Raw genomic sequence first — 24,320 nt, 5'->3', positions numbered from 1 at the left:
CACATCTTCTCACTGATGTTTTGTGATAGTTTTGTTTAATCAAAAGCAGCCCCGGAGATTGTGAGTTTAAGCAGTGGGGGGAAATGGGGAAGGGTGGTTAACCATTTTTCCATCTCCCCTGATCCAACTCCTATGCCACCCATGAGGGAAAAGATTTGTGTATATGTTGCTTTACACATAAAAATGCCCAGCTCAATGTCAGACATCAAGTTGTTCTAGTAAACTGATATCCTCTTAAAAGCAACCATGCATATAGACCCTGTAATGGAGGACAGTGAGTTGAATACGTAAGATAAATCTCGTGTTTTAGTGAAGAGTCACAACTATCCTTAACAGTGCCACAGGAAACTCCAGGGAAGGGGGGAGATAAGGGGCAAGAGCCCTTCTAAACAAGTAGGTTGCCCCTAACCACCTCTCACCCCAACTGCTGGCTCCCTCTAGTTTCTTGAAGAAAAGGAACTTTTCACATACACTCGTAACTGAATCATAAACTATAAATTAATGTAAGTCTGCAATCCTAAGCATGCTTACTTGAAAGTAAATTCCTTCCAAAACAACAGGACACATTTCAGAGAATATGTTTAGGGTAGGAGTGTTAATGTGGAATGTACCATTATTTCTCTTTCAGAAATCCAACACATGAGACAAAATTTGCCTCCCCACTTCTGAAAAACGTTGACCCTTCTCTGCTCCCACCTAGCATTTTTCCTGGTACCACCACTGAATGGTGCATGCATATTCATGACCTGCTTCATTCCAAGATCAGAAGTTGAAACCAGGTCATTCAGGTTACAATTCTATGCACATTTGGGGGGAGTAGCCACCATTAAACTTCCAAATAAACATGCATTCAGTCATGCTGTAAGTGATATAGATTTGTACCTTGGAAAATACATTTAATACATCTCAGAAATAATAGGAAATGCTGAATTCCTATCTAGTAATGGTTGGGGAGGCGAATGGTCTTCAGTCACACAAACATTCTACCACAGTTAAGATCAATGCTACACTATATGAATGATAATTAAATGGAAGCAACTATATATAATACTGGTAAAATACATTCAATTAGCAGCAACGTGCATGGGGGTCACCACAACGAAGGAATGGATTGCAGTTTGGTAACCCAGAAACAAGTAAATTGCAAGCAAAGCAGGCAATTAAACCACGCCAGAAAGAAATTCTCAGGTACCACTTGACTATGAAGAGATACATGGAACTGAAGCCCAATTCTTACGTTAACCTTTGTGGCATGATAGCTACCCCAAAGCGAAAGCATATGGATGCCATTCTACACATTTTTACCACGTGGTTTCCTATTCAATTCTACGTCTTTCAACGATGCCAGTCTTGCAGTGTAGGGGTCCATTCTGTTCATTTAACTACTGTTCAAGTTTTGATAAGATAACACAACACATAACGCACGATTCTAACAAGTATGAATGAGTTTAAGATCCGAAATGTTGCTTCACTGGCCTGGAATTCCAAAGTTGTCCTCAATGCTGTTTAAAGTGTTGATCAGGATGAGTGATTGTGGATGCTACTGTCTTCAGTTTCAGTTTCGTATCTTTCATAGCTCAAAGCTAACTGTTCAGGCTCAAGCTACTGGCAGATAAGAAGAATTACATGGTGTAGTTACCTCTTTAATGTGTAGAAAATCCTTAGCATCAAAAGAGATGGCAGTGCTTGGTACAGGAACATCTTCATCCAGTGCTCCACAGTAGCTCACATTTGTCTTCACAGCAAATGCTACAGGTTTTGACTGGGAACAGAAATACACTTCTGTTACACAGGGGCAGGAATGGGCAGTAACTAGTCATGCAAAGCAGAAGGAAGCAAGGGAAAGGGGGCTACTTGGGTACAAGACAGCACAGGTTTACAATGCAGAGGCTGCAACCCTTCTTCTAGGTCGGGGTGCAGAACCTCTTTTAGCCCAAGGGCTGAGTTCCATTTTGGAGAAGATCTTGGGGCTGTTTGCCAGTGGTGGGTGGAATCAAAGGCAAAAGACATGTGGCCAATTTAGCTTAAAGCTCTTACTGCCAGCAGCTAAGCCTTAAGAGAAGCAGTTCAAACTTTTAGAATGGGGAAAGAAACTGCACAAAAGTTGGGAAACCAGCAAATGATTGGTGTTCAGGGGAAAGGGGGCGTGGTCTTCTGGGGAACCCCAGGAGGTCTGGATTGAGACCCTGGTCCTGAGGTTCTGCACCCGTGATGCTAGTTTAAGATCCACCAAACCTCCATAGCCAGAATTCCTGACACCAAGGATGGATTGGTCAAGTCCGCTGGGGGTCTTATACAAAATTAGCACTATTTTAACCTAACCAAAAAAGCTGAGTTTGCACTCCATTCTCCAAAATCACATGTATTTCAACAAGAGGCTAGAAAGCTGCCCCATGGTCTTAGCAGATACAGGATGTTTTTGAAGCCTCATGTCTTCCTTACTTCTTCTCTAAGGACTTGCTGACAGGGTTATGCATATCACCTGATTACTCAGCACTTGATGATGACTTGATGTGTGAACCAAACTCCATTGAAATGCAGTGTGTTCTGATAGTCCCTCCAGAAACCTGTGAATATCACCACTGCTCTCACATGCTAACTTGTCAGAAAATGCTAAGCAACTTTGGTGTTACTTAAGTGAGTAGAACATATCTGTCCTTTACCCTGATCCTATAGGTGTTCATTATAAACCTATAAATTCATTGATTTTAAAATCAAGTTATTAATTTCCAGGGAATATGTTGGATCCACAGATTTATGAGCTGAGTTCTATGCACAGAACAGGCTGCTCTTGTAAAGGAAAGGGGATGGAGGTGATTCTCCCACCCCCCTGCCAAAAATTGGGACACTTTTGACAGACAGGAGGATACCTTCTGTTTATTGAACAGCACAGGAGGTGGCATGGGAGGGCTGCAGCAGGAAGAGGGAATAGGTGAATATCTTCTTCCCTTCCTTCCATTTGTGGAAGATTCCACTGGATCAAAGGCCCTTCCATACACACAAGAGCTCCAGAGGATTCAACCCAATATGTTTCAGGTCAGGGTGTGATCCAGATCAGTGATTGACCTAACAGTGTCCTCCCTTTGCCAGAATATGAACCACAACCAGAAGTACCACTCATCCTGGACTTTTCTTCAATCTAAAGTTTAGGAACAGCAACAGAAGCACCTTCCTTTTCTCCCTGATAGCCACAGATATTACAATTCTTTACAAATTCACTGCATTGGTTTCTTGAACAGATTTGCATTACTGGCCAGTGCCCCCAATGAGTGGCACAGGATCCCCCAAATCCTGGTTTATAAAGAAGGGATGGGGAACCTTTGGCACTCCAGATGTTTTGGACTCACCACTAGTCTGCAGTTGTTTACATGTTATTTTTAGAAGCAAAAAATAGAAGATTCTGTCTTATCTTAACCACAGCAGAAGCAATCCCCCCCATTCCTTATTGCAGAGATGGGCAACTGCTGACCCGCCAGGCTTTTGACTACAACCCCCATCATCCCTGACTCTTGGCCATGCTGGCTAGGGAGGTTGGGAGTCCAGTGACAGGTTTACCACCTCTGGTTTCAAACCTTTACTTCCTATATCACTTCATAAGAGACCATTGTGGATCAATTACACCTTACACAACTTTGTTCTCTGGTTAAAAAGAACTATGCCTAGGGCCTTCAATATGTAAATCATGTGCTCTTCCACAGACCTGCCCCTCCCCTCCCCTCACCCTGTCCTCTACCCATGTACAGGGCTTCCCTATTGCATGTAAGGTTTTATAGGTATCTGACTTTATAGGTATCTTGTTGCCTCTATTGAATACTCTGTGTGCTACCCAGTGGAGCTTTTCAGGGTTATATGGGGCTTATTACTTGCTGTCTCTAAGGACACGGTCAACCCATCTGATACCCATTGTAATAAATTTGCTAGGCACTTCCAGGATAAAATCTCTTGCATCCTCCAGGCCTTAAGACTCCAGTGTTATAGCAGGTGAATCAGATGAAGAATCCAGAGCACAGCCTTGTTTAGTTTTCTTGGATGAGTTTCAGTTAGTACAGCTTCCATATGGGATACTTGCCCCTCTTGGCTTATACAAACTGGCAGAGATGGAATAGCCGGTTGGGGCAGGGAGGTGATTACTGCCTCCTTGACAGAGGAAGTGGTCCCAGGCTGCCTGAAAGAAGCAGTGGTGAAACCACTCCTAAAGAAACTCTCCCTGGACACATAAAATCTTAATAATTTTAGGCCGGTGGCAAATGTTCCTTTCCTGGGCAAGGGGGTGGTTGCCAACCAGCTCCAAACGTTCTTGGATGAGACTGTTTATCTGGATCCATTTCATTTGGGGTTTTGGCTTGGAAACAGCCTTGGTATGATGACCTATGTCAGGAGAGAGTCAGGGGGATTGTGACTTTGCTGATTCTCCTTGAACTTGCACTGGCTTTCAATAGCATCGATCATGTTGTCTTTTTGGGAAGACTGTCAGAATTCAGAGTGGGAGGTACTGCATTGCAGTAGTTTCGTTCCTACGATGGTCAGCTCCAGATGGTGGTTCTTAGGGAATATTGCCTGGCCCTATGGATTTTCCAGCATGGGGTTCTGCTGGGGTTGGTTTTGGGGCCCCATGCTATTCAACACCTATATGAAACCTTTGAGTGTGGTCATCCGGAACTTTGGAGTGTGCTGTCATCAGTATGTTGATGACAGGCAGCCTTAATTCTCCTTTTCATCTTTATTAAATAAGGCTATGAATATGCTAGATCAGTGCCTGGCTGTGGCAATGGCCTGGATGAGGGCTAATAAATGAAACTCAATCCAGACAAGACTGAGATGCTGTTAGTGGATGGTTCTGCTGACCAGATGGAGGGTGTTCAACCTGTTCTAGATTGGGTTGTACATCCCTTGAAGAACCAGATTTGTAACTTGGAGGTTTTCCTAGAGTCATCTTTTGTCACCAGAGTCTCAGTTGCCTTCTACCAACTTTAGTTGATGGCCCAGCTATGCCCCTATCTGGACAGGGATAACCTGACTACAGTTGTCTGTGCTCTAGTAACCTCCAAGATAGATTAGTGCATTGTACTCCACTTGAGGCTGCCTTTGAAGACAGTCCAGAAACTACAGCTTGTGAAAAATGTGGCAGCCAGATTGATAGTGGGGAAAAGATGGTCTGAACATCTAACACTGATTTTGGCCTGCTTGCACTGGCTGCCTGTTTGTTTCTGAGCCCCATTCAAGGTGCTGGTTTTGACCTATACAGACATACATGGCTCGGGACTGCAATACCTGATGAAACATCCCTCCTGGCATGAAACTATTAGTACGCTACGTTCATCATCTAAGGGAGATTTTTTGTTTTTGTTCTATTAAATGGATTGTTTTTCTTTGTTTAAGAAAGATGCAAAATAATCATTTAACTTTATAAACATGCTTGAAGAAGAAAACCTTGTCCAGCAAAATCCTGTCCAAGGCTTTGCAGGGAAAAATCTGTGCAGGAGTTTGAGGCAGTTACACATGCTTGCCTGGCAGCAGATTAAATCTAGAGGTGAGCAGACTTCAGACTTGCAGGATCTACTTTGCTTTTTACTAGAACCCTGAGACCCAGCAACTGGAGCCTAGTGCAAAAGAAATACAGAGAATGAAAGAATTCTGAGCCCAGGAATGTGTTTACTTTACCAGAACTGAATAGAGCCCACACTCCTTGCATACAAAAGCCCATTCCTAGTTACTCCAAACCTTCTTCGTTTCAGCAGTATAATTTAGTATAATAATGTGGGACAGTGGGAAGGAATCAATCTGTTGCTGTTTTTGGAAGTCAGAAATCTTTGCCGATCTCCTGCAAAAGAGCCAAGAGATTCACCAGTATTGCATATCTAGGTTCTGGCCACCCCTGGGTTAGCTGACCCCTGCCGGACCGACCAAAAAACTGGCAACTATCAATGAATGTTGGCCCCAACATTCATTGAAACCATTTCTGAATCTAGCAGTTCTCCTATGTTTGCTATACTTGCTAACTTTCATCACCAAACAAGCTATTAAATCCCTCAGAAATTAGTTTTTAGTCATTGGAGCCACCAAGGCAACAACATATTGTTCCCAGCTGATCTTTTTCATTTTAATTGAAAATACATAAATGGAGAAAAAATCAGTCTATAGGTGTGAGATTTTTTTTTGACAAACTGATGGGTTGTGGGGTGATTTTTTTTTTCAAATTTCTTAACACGTTTTGACATCTGGCATCTTCCTTAAGGGAAGAACACAGATGTTGGAAATCTGAATTTGAAAAACAGCTTGTCAAAAATAAAATAAAATCTTGCATCTCTGCTTTTTCTTGTTTTCTTTTCTTTTCTTTCTTTTTTTTATTGTGCGGTGTAGCCCTCCCTCTGGTTAATTTAATTTAAAACAGGCCCTATCACTATGGGGAAAATGATAATTAAATTGCAAAAAATATGTTTCAGTAATTTTTCATTTGCATAATAATAATGTAATTTCCCCCATATTTCTCAGTAAATGCCAGGGACTCTCTGTAAAGGGGTAACTACTTGTGTTGGATTCTTGTAAGTTTGAGGATGGAGCAAAGCCACCCTCCAAAGATTGGATTAATCTTTGAGGAGGGGGCAAATTTTGGGCAGGAGTGTGTGTCGTGCCTTTAAATACAAGGCAGCTGTGAGGGTTTGTCTTTATTTTTTTTACAGTAAAAAAAAAAGTCTTGCCACTGCTTTTCACAGCCCAACCACATTCCTGTAACAGAATATGCCCCAGAGGTGTCATTCCTAGGGGCATTCTTGGGAACAAAAGATGGCTGCCCCCATTGGGCACAAGAGTGTGTGTAAATACAGCTTTAGTAAATACAAGGAAGCCTCTGACTAAAGGGGTAATTACTAGTTCAGTGTTCAAAACCACAGTTTTCCCCAGGAAATTGCCAAACCTGCAATTGGATACCTCACCGCATTAGCATCTCCTCTGTGTGTGTGTGTGTGTGTGTGTGTGTGTGTGTGTGTGTGTGTGAGAGAGAGAGAGAGAGAGAGAGAGAGAGAGAGAGAGAGAGAGAGAGAGAGAAGGGGGTAAGAGGGGCACCTTTGCTCTTTCAAGCTGAATAGCCGCTTGTTGTTCTCTTTCCTGGCGGATTGCTTCCCTGTCCTCCTCCAGAGATACATCAGAATCCGATGGTCTACTTGTGTATGAATCTGCTGATCCCTAGAAAGAAAAGGACATTATTAACAAAAATGATGGATAGAGTACAGAAAAAAGCCGAATATGCAGAAAAATTACCCAAGGTCATCGATTTATTTTTAACCACATTTCATCTTTATGTTTTATTTATTATTTCAACCAAGACGTATGTGTGCAGATTCCTTTCTGCCCCCACCCCCAAAAGGAGTAGCCTTTTCGGGTTATTTCCTACTCTGTTTTTATGTTACGGAAACAAATTCAAACATGGGAAATATTTTCTTTTTTTTTCAGAAAATGCAGATCTTCTTGCATTGCCCCTTATATATGTGCATCATAAAGTTAGCAGCATTAGATACAGTGCGGCAATCTATTACAAGATTTAAATCATGTTAGAATAGAGCCCATCCCATTATCAAAAGGTTACATAGTTTCAGATTTAATCAGGGCATAACACAGCTCAATAAAATTCATTCAATAAATTATATTATTCGTAGGCACATTTTTTACATGCTTTGAAATCCTATGCATGTTTACTCAATGGGTATTTTTCCTTGGTAAGTTTGTATAGGATTGCATTCTTAGATGTGAACGGTAAAGGCACCCAGAATCTTGCCTGTGTTCAAATTTCGGTACAGTGTATGTCCGTCTGCAAAGAAAGGAAATGCATATTTGTTTTCCTCCCCGCCCCCCAGGATGCCTGGCAAAACAGACCACTGGCCCCCCTCATTCTGTAAACCAGCGGTTCTCAACCTGTGGGTCGGGACCCCTTTGGGGATCGAATGACCCTTTCACAGGGGTTGCCTAAGACCATCGGAAAACACATATTTCCGATGGTCTTAGGAAACTGTATTGACTGAACTATGTCATGTATCATCTTTTGTATTATTAAAGCTATTGTTATGTATTATTTTCATTAGCAAACCATCCCATGACAATGGATCGTATAGAGAAGAACGAAAATAATTTTATGGTTGGGGGTCACCACAACATGAGGAACTGTATTAAAGGGTCGCGGCATTAGGAAGGTTGAGAACCACTGCTGTAGACCATTGGATTTAAGTTGGGATACTGAGGCTAGTTTTATAAATGAACAGTATAATTCTCCAAAATGAAACTTTAAGAATAAAAGCTCCCCCTCTCTCTAACCAAAGTGTGTGTAGCTACTGAACAAAACCAAGGAATGCCACAGAAAGTGAATTTGTGTAAGAAAGAGGACATGGATGTTCAGACAGAGAAACAGTGGGAGATTTCAGCAAAAAACAATGGACACAATCTCTGAGACTGTGTGTGTGTCTGTGTGTGTTTTAATGCGTTTCATCATGAGGGAATTCCTATAAGTGTACTTCCTATTTAGTTCTGCACATTTTTGAGTATTACAGAGAAAAAGGTGTAAGAAAAACAAGCACAAAATATATCTAGTAAAAGTGGGGAGTGGATAGAGTAGGCAGAGGGCCATCTGTGGTGTTTGACATCCCATCCCATTTTAGATTGCAGGTTCTCTAGGGCTGAGACTTGATCTCTTGTCCTATTTACATAGACAGCTACCAAGTCAGGCCATGGGTCCATCTAGCTCAGTTCTGTCTGCACTGACTGGCAGCGGTTCTCTGTGCTTTCATGCAGGTTTCTTTCCCAGTCCTACCTGAAGATGCCAGGGATTGAACCAGGGCATCTAGAATTGATGCATCATTTGCACTGGCAAAAATTGTATTGTGGATGTTTAGAAACAAATGGGATACAGAATTGTCTAACTCTGTCCTGATCATCTTGCTTAGGATGGCACTTCAGTTGTTGCTATCAGACTTTGCACTAATTTGCTCATCTGGCATTTTCAGCCTAATCAGGTGTTACTGTTCACCAATATTAGTGCATTTTGAGCATGAAACAAAAACTATCATCTGTAAAATCTTCACAGTATTATTACTTTCCATCCAGTTCTAATGGTGAGATGGGTTTTTCTCACACATCACTAGTTTAGTCGTTTACTTGAAATCTATGCTGCTAATGCCTTACATATCTACAATGGCAGCATGATTAAGTACCTTATAATATAGCAGGTTTGTTGTCTATCAAAACCTACAATTGTATCACCCAGAAACTGACAATGCTAAAGAGGCATTACATTTTATAGCAAATTTTAGAACTGAACATGGACAGAAAAGAAGGAAGTGGAAAATACAGAAGTAAAAAGAAAAAAAGAAAAGGAAGATAAATGACTAAATGGAGTCTATTTTTAAAGAAGTCCATTTAAAACCACTCTTCCTGTTGCTGAGATAAGCAGTGGTTAGATGTTTATTCGACAGCAAAATAACCAAAGTGCTTTTTAAAGCGTGAAGCTGTCTAACTGGGCCCTCTGAAGCTGTGCAAACCAGAGAAGCTAAAAAAAAGACAGTCAACAGCAGTAAACAGAATGTCCCATAGCCAAATCGGCCTTCAAGGCCCATTTAAGCAGGGCTGAAAAGGAACCTTACTGCATCCAAAAAACATTATAGGCCTTGGGCACAGGATTTTAGAAGTCGGAGTCATTTGCCCACCCATCCCTTGAACTGGTGGCATACTGTGGTGTCTCTTCAGAATGGCTTGGTCAAATTTAGGTTTGATTAGACTTCTTTTCTAACAGATCTGATACATCTGATCTGTTAGAAAACTGACAGATTTCTAACTGATTTGTTAGAAATCTGTAAGAAAACTGATTTGGTTGTTGTGATTGCTTCAAAATGTGGCAAGCCAACACTAGTTTCAACACATTAAAACTGATGGGGGAGGGGAGCGGTTTCAATATATTCTGTTATTGGATGGACTGGGAACTGTTGGGTTGTAGAAGATTCTCAGTCAGGGTATGCTCCAGTGTCATTATCAGAAGCTCCGGAAGGAATACGATTTAAAATGTACATCAGTGGGTTCAAGCACAAACAGATTAAAATAATTTGCTTAGCTTTGTTAAGGTGTGAGATCAATATTGGTTGAATTTCAGGGGGGGAAACTTCAAAGGGAGATTCCAGTATGAAACTGCTGAATTACAGTTTACAAAGTAGTTCAGTTCTATCACCTCTGGCTTGAATCAATGGCTTCCTATCCCGCTATAGGTGTTAAATAATTTAGCAGTGCTAGGATGGTTGTTTTATAATCAATTACTGGTGCTGTGAACAGTTATTGTGTTTATTTTGCATATGTTTAAGCTTCATGTAATTATCACAGACTATTTTTTGCATTTAATTTTGCATATCAATTTTTGTTTTCTTCACATAACAGACTAACAAGGCTACCTCTCTGAAAATTGATGGAACTGTTAGCTACTCCCATAAAAGAAAACAATACTAATCATCTGTACTTATTACACTGGAATGACTGTACTGTGGGCAATAATCCTGTGGCCAAAAAGTCCTCCAATTTTGCACTTGCACAGGTTGCATTCACATGCATTTTAAAGAGAACCAACTCTGTGCAGAATTGTCAAGTTACCATTTTGAAATTCTTTGAAGCTGTCATGTCCCCAGCCTCAGAGGACCTAGAGTCCAATGAGCCACTTCAAGTAGACCCTGGGCACTACCTCATCTACTATTCTGACTTTAGGATATAGCCCTCCCCATAACCTCTGATTCTGGGTTTGATTCCCTCACAGCGTCTCCTGTCTCTTAGCCATGCAGGAACATGAGGATACAGACATAACTGTGGGTCCTTTAAGGGCTCCAGCTAGTCTCTGAAAGTCCTAGGCCTGCCAGCTGCCTTAAGGGCTCAGTTGCTTGCAGTCCCTTGCTGAGACAAAAGCTCTAGCTGTGAAGAAATATTCCAGTCAGTATGCTGAATGGAATCAGGCCTCACACACAGGGTCACTGAAGGGGCCACATAACACATTACTCTTTTAGCGAGTACATGGTACAGACCCAGACTGTGTTCCCATGACAAGTGTAATGTCTGAATGCCCTGCCTGTCTTGTTAAACCTCACTAAAAGGTATCAATTTATTTCAAAAGCCACATGACTGCAATTTCTTATTCTCCTATTAAGTATATCATACTAATTGTCTGAACTAAGGTAAGAGCATTGTGCTGTAAAATAACTATGTTCCTGACAAGGGCTTCCAAGGGACACAACAGAAGTCTGTGCATAACTGAGGGCTGGAATTTTGAATATAGGGCTGAATGCGCAACAAAGATAACACCTGATTAATTAATGTTCATAAAGCACTTTGAAGATGTAAAGGCCTATAAAAATGCCAGAGATTATTGCTACTATTTTACAGGCTACCTACACTGAATGGCAGGCAAAAGAAGAATTACGACCGAGAGATAATAAATCAAGGGCATAATAAACACATACAATATAGACTGCAAGAATCCTGGCTTTGTTCCTAGCTACTGCTACACTATGTACACAATAATGCATCAGGAGCATATAGGAAGATCCTCAGTCAAGCACTGCCTCCCGGGCTATCCTCACCACTCCTAATGCAGAGATTCTAACTCACAAGAAAAGGGTATAGAGCCGCATGTCTAGTTATGGGTCAAATGATTTTGTCTTTTGGATTCAGCTTTTTCTTTAGAGAAAGAGAACCTACTAGACAATACTACAGCATCGTCACAGACATTAGAAAACGGCTAAAGGCATTATGTTTCTTCCCTTTCCAGGAATAGGCAGGCCGCCCCAATCACAGCACTTAAAACGTCTGCAAGCTGCTGAAAGGTAAATCCACGGCTTTAAATTAAAAACAAAAACAAACATCAACAGTCCAGGGAGTTAAAGCAGCTGCTTTCTGGAATAGCTTGCCTCTAGGATCCTTGGGATATTTTATCTTTTAAAAGAAGAGTTCCATCTCTGAAAAGCCACATGCTAACACTTCTTCATACACAAAATTTATGTATTAAGGCAACATATAAGTCTATATTTTCCAAGATGTACTTGACGTGCAGCAATTCCCTTTGTGACACTTATCGAACAATATACTTTGTTTCTCTGAAGCTCTGCCACCTGACACTGGGTAGCAAATTAGTGCATAGATATTATTTGGAGTCTCAGACTGATTAGATTCTTGATGCAAGAAAAATCTGGGACACTTTTAAAGGCAATCATTTCTGCCTGCATTAACTCTTCCAGCCCATTGCCATTGCTCATTTTGCCAGACATTTTCACACCTCTTTCCCATAACAATATCACCAGCTCTCAAAACAGACAATCTGGTTTTCCTCTTGCTCTGTTTGATCTCACCATTTGTAAAGAACAAGTTTGAAAGTGTGACACCGTCTTTAAACAAAGCGTGCAGAACACTCTCAACAATATATAAGGACAAGGAAGTAACACAAAAGCTCTCACTGCTGCAACAGATGAATTGGAGAAGAGAAGGACGTTTTTCCTATTTTTCTCAACAGGTAAAAACTATGCGCTTTAGGGTGGAGCACCTCCATCACTAAAATTAGCAATGTCTGTAATGACTGTTTTAATAAAATAAAGACATTTATATTTATAAATATCATAAATATAACAATACACTTTCAATGTATGTTTTAAAAATACATTTGTTGGTCTTCAAGCAGTAGCATATAAGCTTAGATTTGATAAGTAAGTAATGCATATATTTCCTTTTTTTCTCAGAACCTCCCATTTTGTTCAGGAAAAGAATACTTTAAAAATTTGGGTTGTCCCCTTTCAGTGGCTTCAGGTTTTTAGGATGTTTCACATCTCTTCCTAATAAGCAGATGCATTAAGATTAAATTACACAAGGAAATGTTTCCCATTGCTATAAAAAGGCAATGGCTATGTTGCAGAGATCAGCCATACAGAAAGTTTCTCTAGAAAGGCGTTTCTGAGATGCTGTGTCAGATGCTCCTTTAGAACACAGCGTCAGCTACATTATAGATCCCAGGTGGCTGAGGGATGGGGAGCTAAAGGCTTCTACCTCAATCAACCTGAAATGCAGTGGTTTTGATTTCCACATTTTGTGCAATCTTGTTTATTCCTGTTACACGTCACATGGTTGGATATCCATGTAGTACAGAATTCAAGAAGATTCAAATGTGAGCATGAAATGAAGCAAGCATTGTTTGGTTTTCCTTTAAAGCCATACAAAGACCTCTATGTGTTTGCAACATGGCTTCACTTTTATTCAGGAAGGTGATAACTTTTAGAATAACTTGACACAGGAGAAAACAAGTTGTTCCAAAAGCTATCAGGGTGGCAAAGTAATGAAAATATAGTTCCAAACTTGACACAACTGTTGTCTTATTTATTTATTTATTGCACTAATATCCTTTTTTCCTCCAAGGAACCCAAGGCGGTGTACATAATCCTCCTCCTTGGCTCAATTTTATCCTCACAACAACCCTGTGAGGTAGGTTGGGCCAAGAGTCTGTGACTAGCCCACAGTCACCCAGTGGGTTTTCATGGCCAAGTGGGGACTAGAACCCAGATCTCCCGACTCCCAGTCCAACACTTTAGCCACTACACCACACTGGCTCTAGAAAAGCCACCAAAAAATTAATGGGCTTCTCTACAATGAAGCAAAAATCCTACACCCTTACTGGGGCTTCGTCTTCTGGAGTCTTTGCAGAATTATGATCAGCACAATACATGTACTTCCGCCCCTTTTCCCCCCATTTCCTTTGTGAGCAAGTTCCATATCTTTATACAGCCAGTAGATGGTGCTGCGATACTGCACGAATCCGGAAGTACACCACCTCTTTGATGGTGGTTTATATTCATTATTGCATTTTTGGCTATTTATAAAACGGTGGAATAAAGCTTAAAAATGCTGAGAGTCACCAGAGGTTGACAACGTTATGTAAATGACCCATGTACCACCGTGAGTGAACAATCATAAGTGCAAGCCATTATCTAGAGATCTTGGTATCAGCAAGATGGAGAAAATTCTAATGGAAGCTAAAGTGGGTGTGCAGAGTAAGGGCAAAGAAAGAAGGAACTTCAAAGTAAAAGCAGAAGATGTACAAAGAAACAGAATTGATTTATAGGAAGATCTTGCCACCTTCTCCCTAAAGTCCAAAACATTTTTGGTGGACTGCTGCAGATGAAAAATCAAATACTAGAGGAGGCAAGTAGTTTTCTGTAAACCAAAAACTGTATAGCCCTTTTAAGATGATGATGTGTGGTAAAAATTAATGTGTGGGGAGAGTAAGAGAGAGGAGTGGCATTATGGCACAAAAATCCATCCCTGTTGGGCCACTGTGCCACTGTGGGTCTGACATTTTTAGAATTAGAATCTGATGCAGAATGACTTTGAACCCACTCCAATCAGGGGAAATTCAGAGCCTGAGAGCTCTAGTCTGCCTGGCCTCCCATCTGATTGCAGCCCAAAGTAGGGCAATGCACCTATATCAGCCACAACTGCAAGATTTGGCCTTGAGCCACACCTCTGATTTACAACTCGAAATATCTTCTGTGGGAAGAGGGGGGGGGGGGGCTTCAGGGGAGGAATCAACTGAAAAGGCCTGAACAGAAATGCCCTCTGACATAGTATTCCCTTACAGGCCAGATTCTTCTGTCATGATGTATTGTCAGAAGGAAGGCTTTAGCAGCCCCTCACCTGTATTTAAGCTGGTGCACAGATCTAAGAGCCTTTGCCGAGAACAACTTCGTAAGTTCCTGAAATGCTTTCTTGCCTGGACTTATTGTGAATCTTGGACCCTTGTCTGCCTTGAACCCTGTACTGTTACGACTCTTGACTTAAAATGTATTGTTAGACTTTGGACTATAACTGCAACTCCGTGTGACTTTTAGCCTTGGGTCTTCCCCTTGAACAAGGCAATAAGCTGACAGCCTTTTGCTTATGCTATTTGATTTATTGGGGCTGTGGCCATGTAAGCGTTGCTACGATCCCTGGAAAGCTGGTCTCTGTAACCTGATCTGCTGTAATAAAGGATTTCGCTGTTCTTAGTGACATGCAGGATGTGTCAGAAAATCGGGCCTGACATCTACACACTTTCATTAGAACACCTGAACAAAGCCCGTCTCACACACACAGCTACACACAGAGGGCTCTCTACATGTGAATGGGAAATACTGAGTTATTTTATTTTATTTATTTATTTATTTATTTATTTATTTATTTATTTATTAAAACATTTATATCCCGCTCTGGGCAGCATACAGATAAAATCAATTTAAACAGTATAAAACAATAAATAATGTACACAGTTAAAAACGTGGCTCCCTTCAGATAATAAATGTACATAGATCAAAGGCTTGCTGCCACACTGTGCCACTCCCTCCCTCCCACACACACACACACACACACACACACACCCCATCGGCTCCATGAGTGTTCATTTTATCCCAACATGAACATCTGAAAAGGACTTGTGTTTGCCGTCTGAACCCTGAGGAGTTAAAATGAACACTGAATGGTTTTCTTGTAGGAAAGATGTTACAGATTCAGAAGTGGAATATTCCCTCAGTTGTGGAATAAAAAACAACTCAGTCACTAGGTTTGAGGCAGAAGATTCTTATTTATAATAAATAATTGCATAATTTATCATACATTTCATGTATCACAAACTTTATGGAGATTATAATTCTTATGCTGATGCATAAAACAGCCAGTCAAATATGCAGGTACATCTACGTTTGTCTGGCATCACAGCACTGTGTCACGCCTGAAGGAGCAATTGTACCACGCAACTACTTCTGTTGGACATAGATGGCCTGAAATCATTCCCCTAGAAACCAATTGGAGTTGATGGAAGTTCCTCCTCTCTCTGGGGCATCAGGTTTGCCACAAAAAGAGGCAGAATCGTAGGTGGGTGCCTCAATAAAATTTCCAGTGGGATGACACCAGGAATAATTTCTTACCAACATTTATGGCTTAAATACTTTCTGGCTATATCGACCTGCACATGTTTTCAATTGATTTCTTTGTCCTATGAGTAAAGGTGTTCTTTTCTTCCAGTCAAAATTTTATGTGCAGGCTTTATATGATATATGGTGTGCTATAGCTCAATGAGTACTACCTGAATCAAGTACATTAGGGTCTTAAGCTATGTTTCAAACTAAGAGTCTACCCACTGCATTAGACCCTTTCTAAAGTCTTAACAGACCCTATAAATATTTAACTTCAGGCCAGGTTTTCCTTACTGGATCTCCCACATAATCAATTGTCTTTTATATCAGAGACCTACTTGGTGTTTGCTGTAAAACTGCTGGCTTCAACAATTCCATTAATATTACCCACATAACCAACCTAGCCCCATCAATGAGTGGCTTAGTACCAATGCAGATGCTTCAGTGGTTGCTAGTAATGAAGACACCAAGGAGTATCAGAAGACCACTCTCCTTTAGTAGGTCTAAAAACGATATGAAAGGCCTTTCTAGAAGAATAATGAACACACATGATGATTCTAGTAAAAGACTCATCAGCCAACATTCACATTAGTACAAGAGTTTAAAAAAAACACAATTTCTAGGATAATACACAATTATAGAAAGATGCCTATTATTAGCATTCAGTGCCAACTTCCGAAGTACATTTATTTCATGGGAACATCCGTTGAGGGGGGAGGGAAATCAGGGGAAAATGCTTCTTGTTTAAAATGTTTTCATTCATTATTAAATCAGGCCCATAAATACTTTCTTTTCAAGTAGAGTTGGCTAATTCCTCCAGCTGTCAATTGACAAGGCCAAAATATTAGAATTGATACCAAGGAAGGGGATGAGGAATGAAACATGACTTGTAACAATCCTCAGGTACTCCATTATCAGGGCCAACCCTGCCATGCAACAGGGTGAAGCGACCTGCTTCAGGCGACAATATGAGGGAGCACAGACAAAGACAGGAATTGGAGTCTGAATGGTAAAGCAAGACTTTTTAAAGTGTTGCTTCTAGCAGGGCAGCACCATTAGAGTGCTGCTGTAATTTGTAATTAATTTTTAAGGGCTGGTTAATTCTTAGATGTTTTGTCTTTTAAACAATGTTTGTTTTGTTAACTAACAATATTGTTAATTTTAATATATATAAATAATATATTGTGTTGCAGGTTAAAACAGACCTTTTTCAATGAAAACAACTGCAACAATTTTATTTTAATACTGTTTAGCAGGAGACTGTATTACAATTGTTTATGCGTTCATCCACATATCTGCAGATATGTTATTTAGTGACCCTGAGGAAGGATTTCTGAAAAATGTTGGGCCTACAAATAAATCTTCTTTTCGCATCTGGAATTCCTCTATCTTTTTTTCCTACCAACATGTGTTGGGCCAGCACTTTGCTTTTACGGTACGGGTGCTTTGGCCTGCAGCTCCTATCAGCCCTAGCCAGTATAGCCAATGGTGAGAGTTTATGGGAGTTGTAGGCCAAAACATCTGAAAGGCCACAAGTTGCCCATCTGTGATCTACAGCCATATAAGGAGTCACACATTTTGGCTGGTCTTGCCCTTTATATGTGGCTCAGACCCCTGTCATCTCTCTTCACCATTCATCTGGCACATGCAGGAAGAGCTGTAAGTTTTTCACCTATGGCTAGGGTGATCACATGAAAAGGAGGACAGTACTCCTGTATCTTTAACAGATGTCTAGAAAAGGGAATTTCAGCAGGTGTTATTTGTAGGAATGCAGCACCTGGGTGAGATTCCCTCTTCATCACAACAGTTTAAACTGCAGGATCCCTGCCCTCTTTTGTATCTGGTCAAGAGGGCAGGGCTCCTGCAGCTTTAACTGTTGTGATGAAGAGGGAATATCACCAGGTGCTGTATATATATAAATGACATCTGCTCTAAACAAGTATTAAAGATACAGGAGCCCTGTCCTCCTTTTCATATGGTCACCCTAGCTAAAGCCCTTGGCTGGGACATGGTTCAAAAGACCTCAGTCTTCCAGCCTTATTCTGTCCATCTCCCAGTCCTCTGGAAGGGCAGGTTCATTCACTCACCTCAGGCTGTACTCAGAAGTGGTGAGAATCGCTTATCACTTCTGAGTGCCTGTCAACCCAGCAGGAGTTAACAGCCAGTCCTTCTGGAGGACTTAGGAAGGAAAGAATCAGCTTCTCATCTTATCCCAGGCTTGGAAGCACTCAGCATCTCCCAGGTACTTTTAGACCCATAGCAATTACATCACTATAAGATGCCATTTTACACACACACACACACACACACACACACACACACACACACACACACACAGACACACACACACACAAATAACATATTTGATATAATTTTTTGTTCCAGTTACAGGCCAGGGTGGTTTCTGCAATTCCTTCATCTTAAGCTGGAGAATATAACCAGACAGTCTAACTATGCCGCTGCTGCTCAAACACACACACACTGACATACTTTATCTCTCAACATTTTCACCATCACATGGTTGAGATTACATAGACCATGTTACAGCCATTTCAGATAAAGACATTCTCTTCTCGACTGACACTGTTTCAAAGTACTTATTCTTTCACCATTGTTGTTCCAGTGATCTGAACTTTATCTCTACAAACAGCATGAAAGAACTTCAAAAATAGTAACTCTGATAGGGCAACTTGCCTAAAATGACCTGCACTAAATGTACTGGCTGACAATTTCTTCTTTCTGCTCTGTCTGCCATAGGCACAAATACAAGGTGTGTTGTGTTTTAAATCTAGTAATAATACATAGCTTCTATACTGCTACAATATCCATGATTAATATAATAGTATTATTTTTTGTGAACCGCCCAGACAGCTTCAGCTATTATGTGGTATAGAAATGAAATGAAATAAATAAATGGAAAATACTCTAATTCAGAATTAGATCAAATTGTGTCCAAAGGTGACATTGCAACACATAAAGCAGGCACAACCTGAAAAGTATTATTCCATAGAGCAGTCATGCCCAAACAGGTTAAGGTCTCTATCAATTAAATGGCATCATTGCTCAACACATATCTGTCAGCTCCAACTTAAAGTGAAACACTCTTGTCCTGATATAATGTGGTATCCAGCACCTCAGGTGATTATAGTATATGGCACTGTGGGCCAAAACAGACATTGTGTGTCAAGCAGCATCTTCTTTTCATTTTAACTCTAAGTAAAGCTCCCCTACTAGCCATGGTTCCAATCCAGATTAGGGGAATGCTGGGAGTTGTATGGCTTTTTATCCATCTAACTCTGCATAGGATTGCGCCTTAAGGCTATGATCACTAAGATGAAAGCCCCACTGAACAAGCAGGACTTACTTCAGAGAAACATCCACAGAATTGCATTCTAAGGGTTATATCTAACTCTTTCTGTTCCACCAGTGGAACGAAAATTGCTGGTAGTATTAATCACCCCACCCCCGCAAATCCGCTCTGGAGGGTCAGATAAGTCTTTGGGGCAGACGTGGGGGAAGGAGAGCAAGACATCCTGTTGTGGGAGCTGAAGTCTGCTCCCATGTTAGATGGAGCCCTAAATCTTCTCTCTATAATGGCTTAAAATACACTATTAAAAAGTATCGACTACCCATTTGCAGTCAGGGACTCCTCAAACTCAACAATCAACTGTCAGCAGAAAGCAATAAATTAAACTCATGACAATACAATAACAAAGACTACGCCCAGCATCAGCATTTGTTCAAGAGATCTCCTAGGCTGACCATAGGCACCGGGGATTTCCGGAAACCTCCAGGGAAATCAGTCCAACAGGAGCTGGGGCCCAACTTACCGGAGAAACGGGGGCGTCCAGCCCACAGTTGGCGGGGGTATGATCTTCTTTCCCCGGCAGTTCGGCCATCTTTGCAGTAGGAGGTCCTGTGAGACTTTCGGCGAGACTTCCCAGACAGCAGCAGAAGGCCAGAGCGTGGCCGGGGGTGGGGGCTGCTGTACGCGTTCCCACACTTCCGGGAACATGTACAGCAGCCCTCTCAGACCCGCTCTAGGCTTTGGCCATTCAAGACTGAGCCTCCCCAAAATATTTTGCATTAAAACAGGGATAATCCACAACAATATATTATTGCTAGGGAAATCTATTTCTTCCCTCCCGCCCCCAGCTACTATGAGGACTGCAGGTAAACTGAGAGGAAACATGGAAATGTAAGGGATTGACAGATGATGTCATCATCTCTACTAATCAAAAAGGCCCGTTTCGTTGATCGCCCCGCTCGTGCTCTCCGCTCCTCTGATGCCATGCTTCTCGCCTGCCCAAGGACCTCCACTTCCCTTACTCGGCTTCGTCCTTTTTCTTCTGCTGCCCCTTACGCCTGGAACTCTCTTCCAGAACACTTGAGAACTACAAACTCAATCACTGCTTTTAAAACTCAGCTAAAAACTTTTCTTTTCCCTATAGCCTTCAAATATTGAGTTTGTTCTGACTCTATACTGTTAGCTTCACCCTACACGGTGCCTGTTTACACTTCCCTGTGCCTGTTTGCATTCTCCTTCCCTCTTTATTGTTTACTACAACTTATTAGATTGTAAGCCTATGCGGCAGGGTCTTGCTATTTACTGTGTTATCTGTACAGCACCATGTACATTGATGGTGCTATATAAATAAATAAATAATAATAATAATAATAATCATAATAATAATAATAATAATAATAAATACAACACTGGTTCCAAATCAAGATTCTAGCAATTAGTTACATTGCTGGTTTCCTGCAAGAGAGTTGATATTTAGAAGCAAGAAGCAAGAAAACATAAAATTTCATTTTAGAACAGTGAGTAAGAAGTCCTCAGATGGCCTTTAAAATATTATCTTACGTGTTTTCTGAGGTGAGCAGTGAATCTACAGGAACATTGCACGTAGCTTGGGGGAAATTGTTAGTACTGGAGATGGGGGGAAGATCCAAGTGCTACCAACTAAGGGAAAAATACAGAAGCTGGATAGACAAAAGACAGTTTAATTCAGCAACCTAAACAAAAGATATTGTTATGGTGCTGGTGAGATTTCTCAAAATCTTGAAGGCTTGACAAAAGGAAATGAGTTCCTCATTAGTTGGAAAACTCTACATTCTGAACATCTAGAAGAAAGGTTACATGCTACACATGTAGAGAGTGATATGTTTTATTTATTTGTTTATGGTAGAAACTTGTATGCCACCTTCCAGGAACCATGTTACTCAATGCAATAGATTAATAAACCAACACACAAGGATACCACCTAACAAATCACATATAGCAGAAAGCAACTAAAATGAGACTCATCTCACAATACTTATGACCCAACAAGACAATCACAGCCTACACACTTTTACATTCTAGCCTGCCAGGTGCTTGACAATGCCTTCTTGCCCTGTTACATACATGTTACATATGTGGTGGCCATCAATTGGGTGGTTTATAAGCTGTGCAGGCTTGCTCTGAATAATATTACATATTACAGAACCTAGCACACAGTTGTTGCTTTGTGAACATTATATAGCACTGGTCTGTGTAGAACAAAAAAACAAAAACAAAAAGGCAGGGGAAAGAGACGGTGTAATGCAGAACCTGAGGGTGGCAGCATTCTGTCCTCTGCTTTGTTATGCTCTAATTTATTTATTTAGAGTATTTTATTTCCCTGCTCCTCAGCCAAAACAGCTTCCAGAGCAGCTTACAAACAATCAATTAAAGGAGAGTGCTCCCACCCAGGGGCTTACAATCTAAAAGACATGACATACAAGGAAAAAGGAATAGGGAGGGAAGAGGAGAGGAGAGAAAATTAAGTCTTTCAAGCAGCGCTAGTAGAATGGCTCTCTTTCCCACTTCCATTTCTCTCTGTTACAGCCTGCTATAATGACTGGTGGTGATGACAACTGAGGGTGCTTATTGTGCCTCGAATTCAGTAAGCAGCTTTATTCTGTTCCAGTCTCTATTATTGCACATTGCACCGTATACAAGAAAACAGAAGCTTGACTTTCCAATCTCAGGTTAAGTTTCTCTGTTAACAAGAAATGTCTTTAAAATTTGAGTGCATTTAATAGGAACATCACTGGGAAACAACAGACGTGAGACCACATGATGCCATCTTTATAGAGCCACTCTTCAGACCGAATGGCACTTTAATGAGTCACTAAATTTCTAGAAAAGATAAATACATAATTAAGCGGATATATTTAGAAAGAACTTTGTGCTTTTCCCCATTAACAAGGAATGACTTTCCAGGCCACTTTCTGTTAAATTTAAAACAGACGTAGCACTAAAAAGTTGGAAACAAATACGGCAAGAAGCAAAAAGCCCTTGATTCTTATTGCCGTTCAGCAGAAGTTGAAAGCACTCTGTATTTCATATGGGACCAGTCTCTTGCCAGTCATAGCCTCTTTGCAGGTCTCCTTAGCCTATAGCAGTGCCAAGTACAAAGGCATGCTACCAATCTCCTGGCCTCTGTGGCTTCTGTTTCTGTCGATTATCTGAATTGGCTACAACTGACCAATGAATGACTATGATGCCTGCCAATAGAGAGCTTCAAGAAAACAAGTGCAGAATGGCTGAACTTCCTCTCTTCCTGCTTTGGTAGGTAGTTGCTTCCTAATACAGCTGGGGGAGGGTGACCAAACATCTGCATGTGAAAATGAGACAAGGACTTGCATCGAGGCAAACCCTCCACCACTCTGAGGTTGGCTACACACGTTCCTTATTATACAGGATGGCAACGTGTGGCTCTCAGGGCCGGCGTCAGACTATTTTGCGCCCTAGGCAGGCGCGCTGTACTAAAGCCGCCCTGCACCCTCTCTGACACTGGGGTTGGGGGGGCGGGGCGGAGGCTTCAAAGAGGTGCACCTGGAAATGGCTTCCAGGCGCGCCATTCTGAAGCTGCTGCCCTGCCCCCCAACCCCAGCATCCTGGCTTTGAAGCCAGGATGCTGGGTTTGGGGGTCGGCCGGGGCAGAGGCTTCTAAGCGGCGCGCCCGGAAGTGGCTTCTGGGCGCACCGTTCTGAAGCTGCCCCCCAACCCCAGCATCCTGGCTTCGAAGCCAGGACGCTGGGGTTGGGGGTTGGGGCGGAGGCTTTGAAGCGGCGTGCCCGGAAGTGGCTTCTGGGCGCGCCATTCTGAAGTCCCCCCCCCCCTCAACCCCAGCGTCCTGGCTTCGAAGCCAGGAGCGGCTGCCGGCCGGGCGCTGGCTTCGGAGCCAGGACGCTGGGGTTGGGGGCGACCGGGGCGGTGGCGGCTTTGGAACAGCGTGCCCAGAAGCCGCTCTAGGAGAGCAACTTCCAGGTGCACCGTTCGGCGCTCTCCTTTGCTTGGCACTCTAGGCCGCCGCCTGAGCTGCCTCTATGGCAGTGCCAGCCTTGGTGGCTCTCCAGATGTTTTGGCCGGCAACTCCCATCAATCCTCATTATTAGCTATGCTGACCAGGGGGCCGATGGGAGTGGTAGGCCAAAACATCTGGAGGGACACAAGTTGCCCACCACTGCTCTTATTAAAAACTTGGCACCACAATGGTAGCATCACTACCATTCAATGTTATGAAGGGGGGCAGTAGAGTCCAGTGTTTAGCAAGTTGAGCTCATATTTTCATGAACTGATGATATAAATGTGCATGGAGTACTCTCCAGAGGCATACAACACATTACAGCCAGCGACTGTAACAGGACACTAAAGAAAGCATAAGGCTAAGCAAAGCTACTTTGGGAGATGACGACTCAGCAGGATCTCCCCGCCACACCCATTAATCATAGGTATTCAAATGTTTTTCTCTTCCCCAAGCACACCCTTCAAAGTCCAAGCACCATTCTGAACCAACTTTGAGTCTCCAACGGGGAAAAAATACGCATTTTGTCACACATGCACACATATTATAGACAAAGCCAGCTGCATAACCTTTTTACATTGAGCTGTGCTTTCAGAATTAAATGCTTGCTAATTAGTTCCTTCTATATGTTTGGTAATCTTATTAAGGCAGTTCATTAGGTATCTCAGTAATTTGAAAATTACTAGGTGACAGAGCATGTTTTCCTTTTGTGAATACTAATTATTAGAAAATAGGGCAATTATTCAAGGATTTCTTTTCATCGTCCCATTCCCCCCCTCCCCTTGACATTATACATTTTGTTGCTGCACGTTATTATTTGAAGAGCTTTCATTTAGATGCTCTATCTTAGCATCTTTGGGGAGAAGTTACTAAAAATATCCATCAGCCATTCACAACTGCTACCTGTAATAATAATGATTTCAGTTATTACAAAATTCCTTTTGCCTTAGCTATATTTATGTGGTTACCCACAGACTTCAAATACTCTGAGGGAAGAGGGCAAGAGAGAAAAGAAAGCAGCAGAAGACATTGGCATGGGAAG

The 24,320-nt window shown here is 41.7% G+C and overlaps 1 protein-coding gene and 1 long non-coding RNA gene across 4 annotated transcripts in view; both read right to left on the bottom strand.

The window, feature by feature from the left end:
• LOC134392314 (uncharacterized) overlaps positions 1–24,320 on the bottom strand; it is a 401,291-nt gene that overhangs the window by 88,747 nt on the left and 288,224 nt on the right. The gene's annotated exons all lie outside the window — the stretch shown is intronic.
• Positions 1–24,320, bottom strand: part of CACNB4 (calcium voltage-gated channel auxiliary subunit beta 4) — a 165,204-nt gene that overhangs the window by 50,555 nt on the left and 90,329 nt on the right. For all 3 annotated transcript variants that reach the window (XR_010025040.1, XM_063116541.1, XM_063116542.1), the window contains 2 exons: positions 7,063–7,182; positions 1,640–1,762 (listed from right to left, as the gene is read on the bottom strand). Coding sequence is in view for 2 of the 3 variants with exons in the window: in XM_063116541.1 (XP_062972611.1) it covers positions 1,640–1,762; positions 7,063–7,182 (243 nt within the window). In the remaining variant the exon portion in view is untranslated. The remainder of the gene's footprint in view (positions 1–1,639; positions 1,763–7,062; positions 7,183–24,320) is intronic.

The sequence above is a fragment of the Elgaria multicarinata genome, chromosome 2 (assembly GCF_023053635.1).
Source record: "Elgaria multicarinata webbii isolate HBS135686 ecotype San Diego chromosome 2, rElgMul1.1.pri, whole genome shotgun sequence".
In the NCBI taxonomy this organism is placed as follows: Eukaryota; Metazoa; Chordata; class Lepidosauria; order Squamata; family Anguidae; genus Elgaria; species Elgaria multicarinata.
Note: the sequence above shows the minus strand (reverse complement) of the source record. Positions and strands in the feature narration are given on the sequence as shown.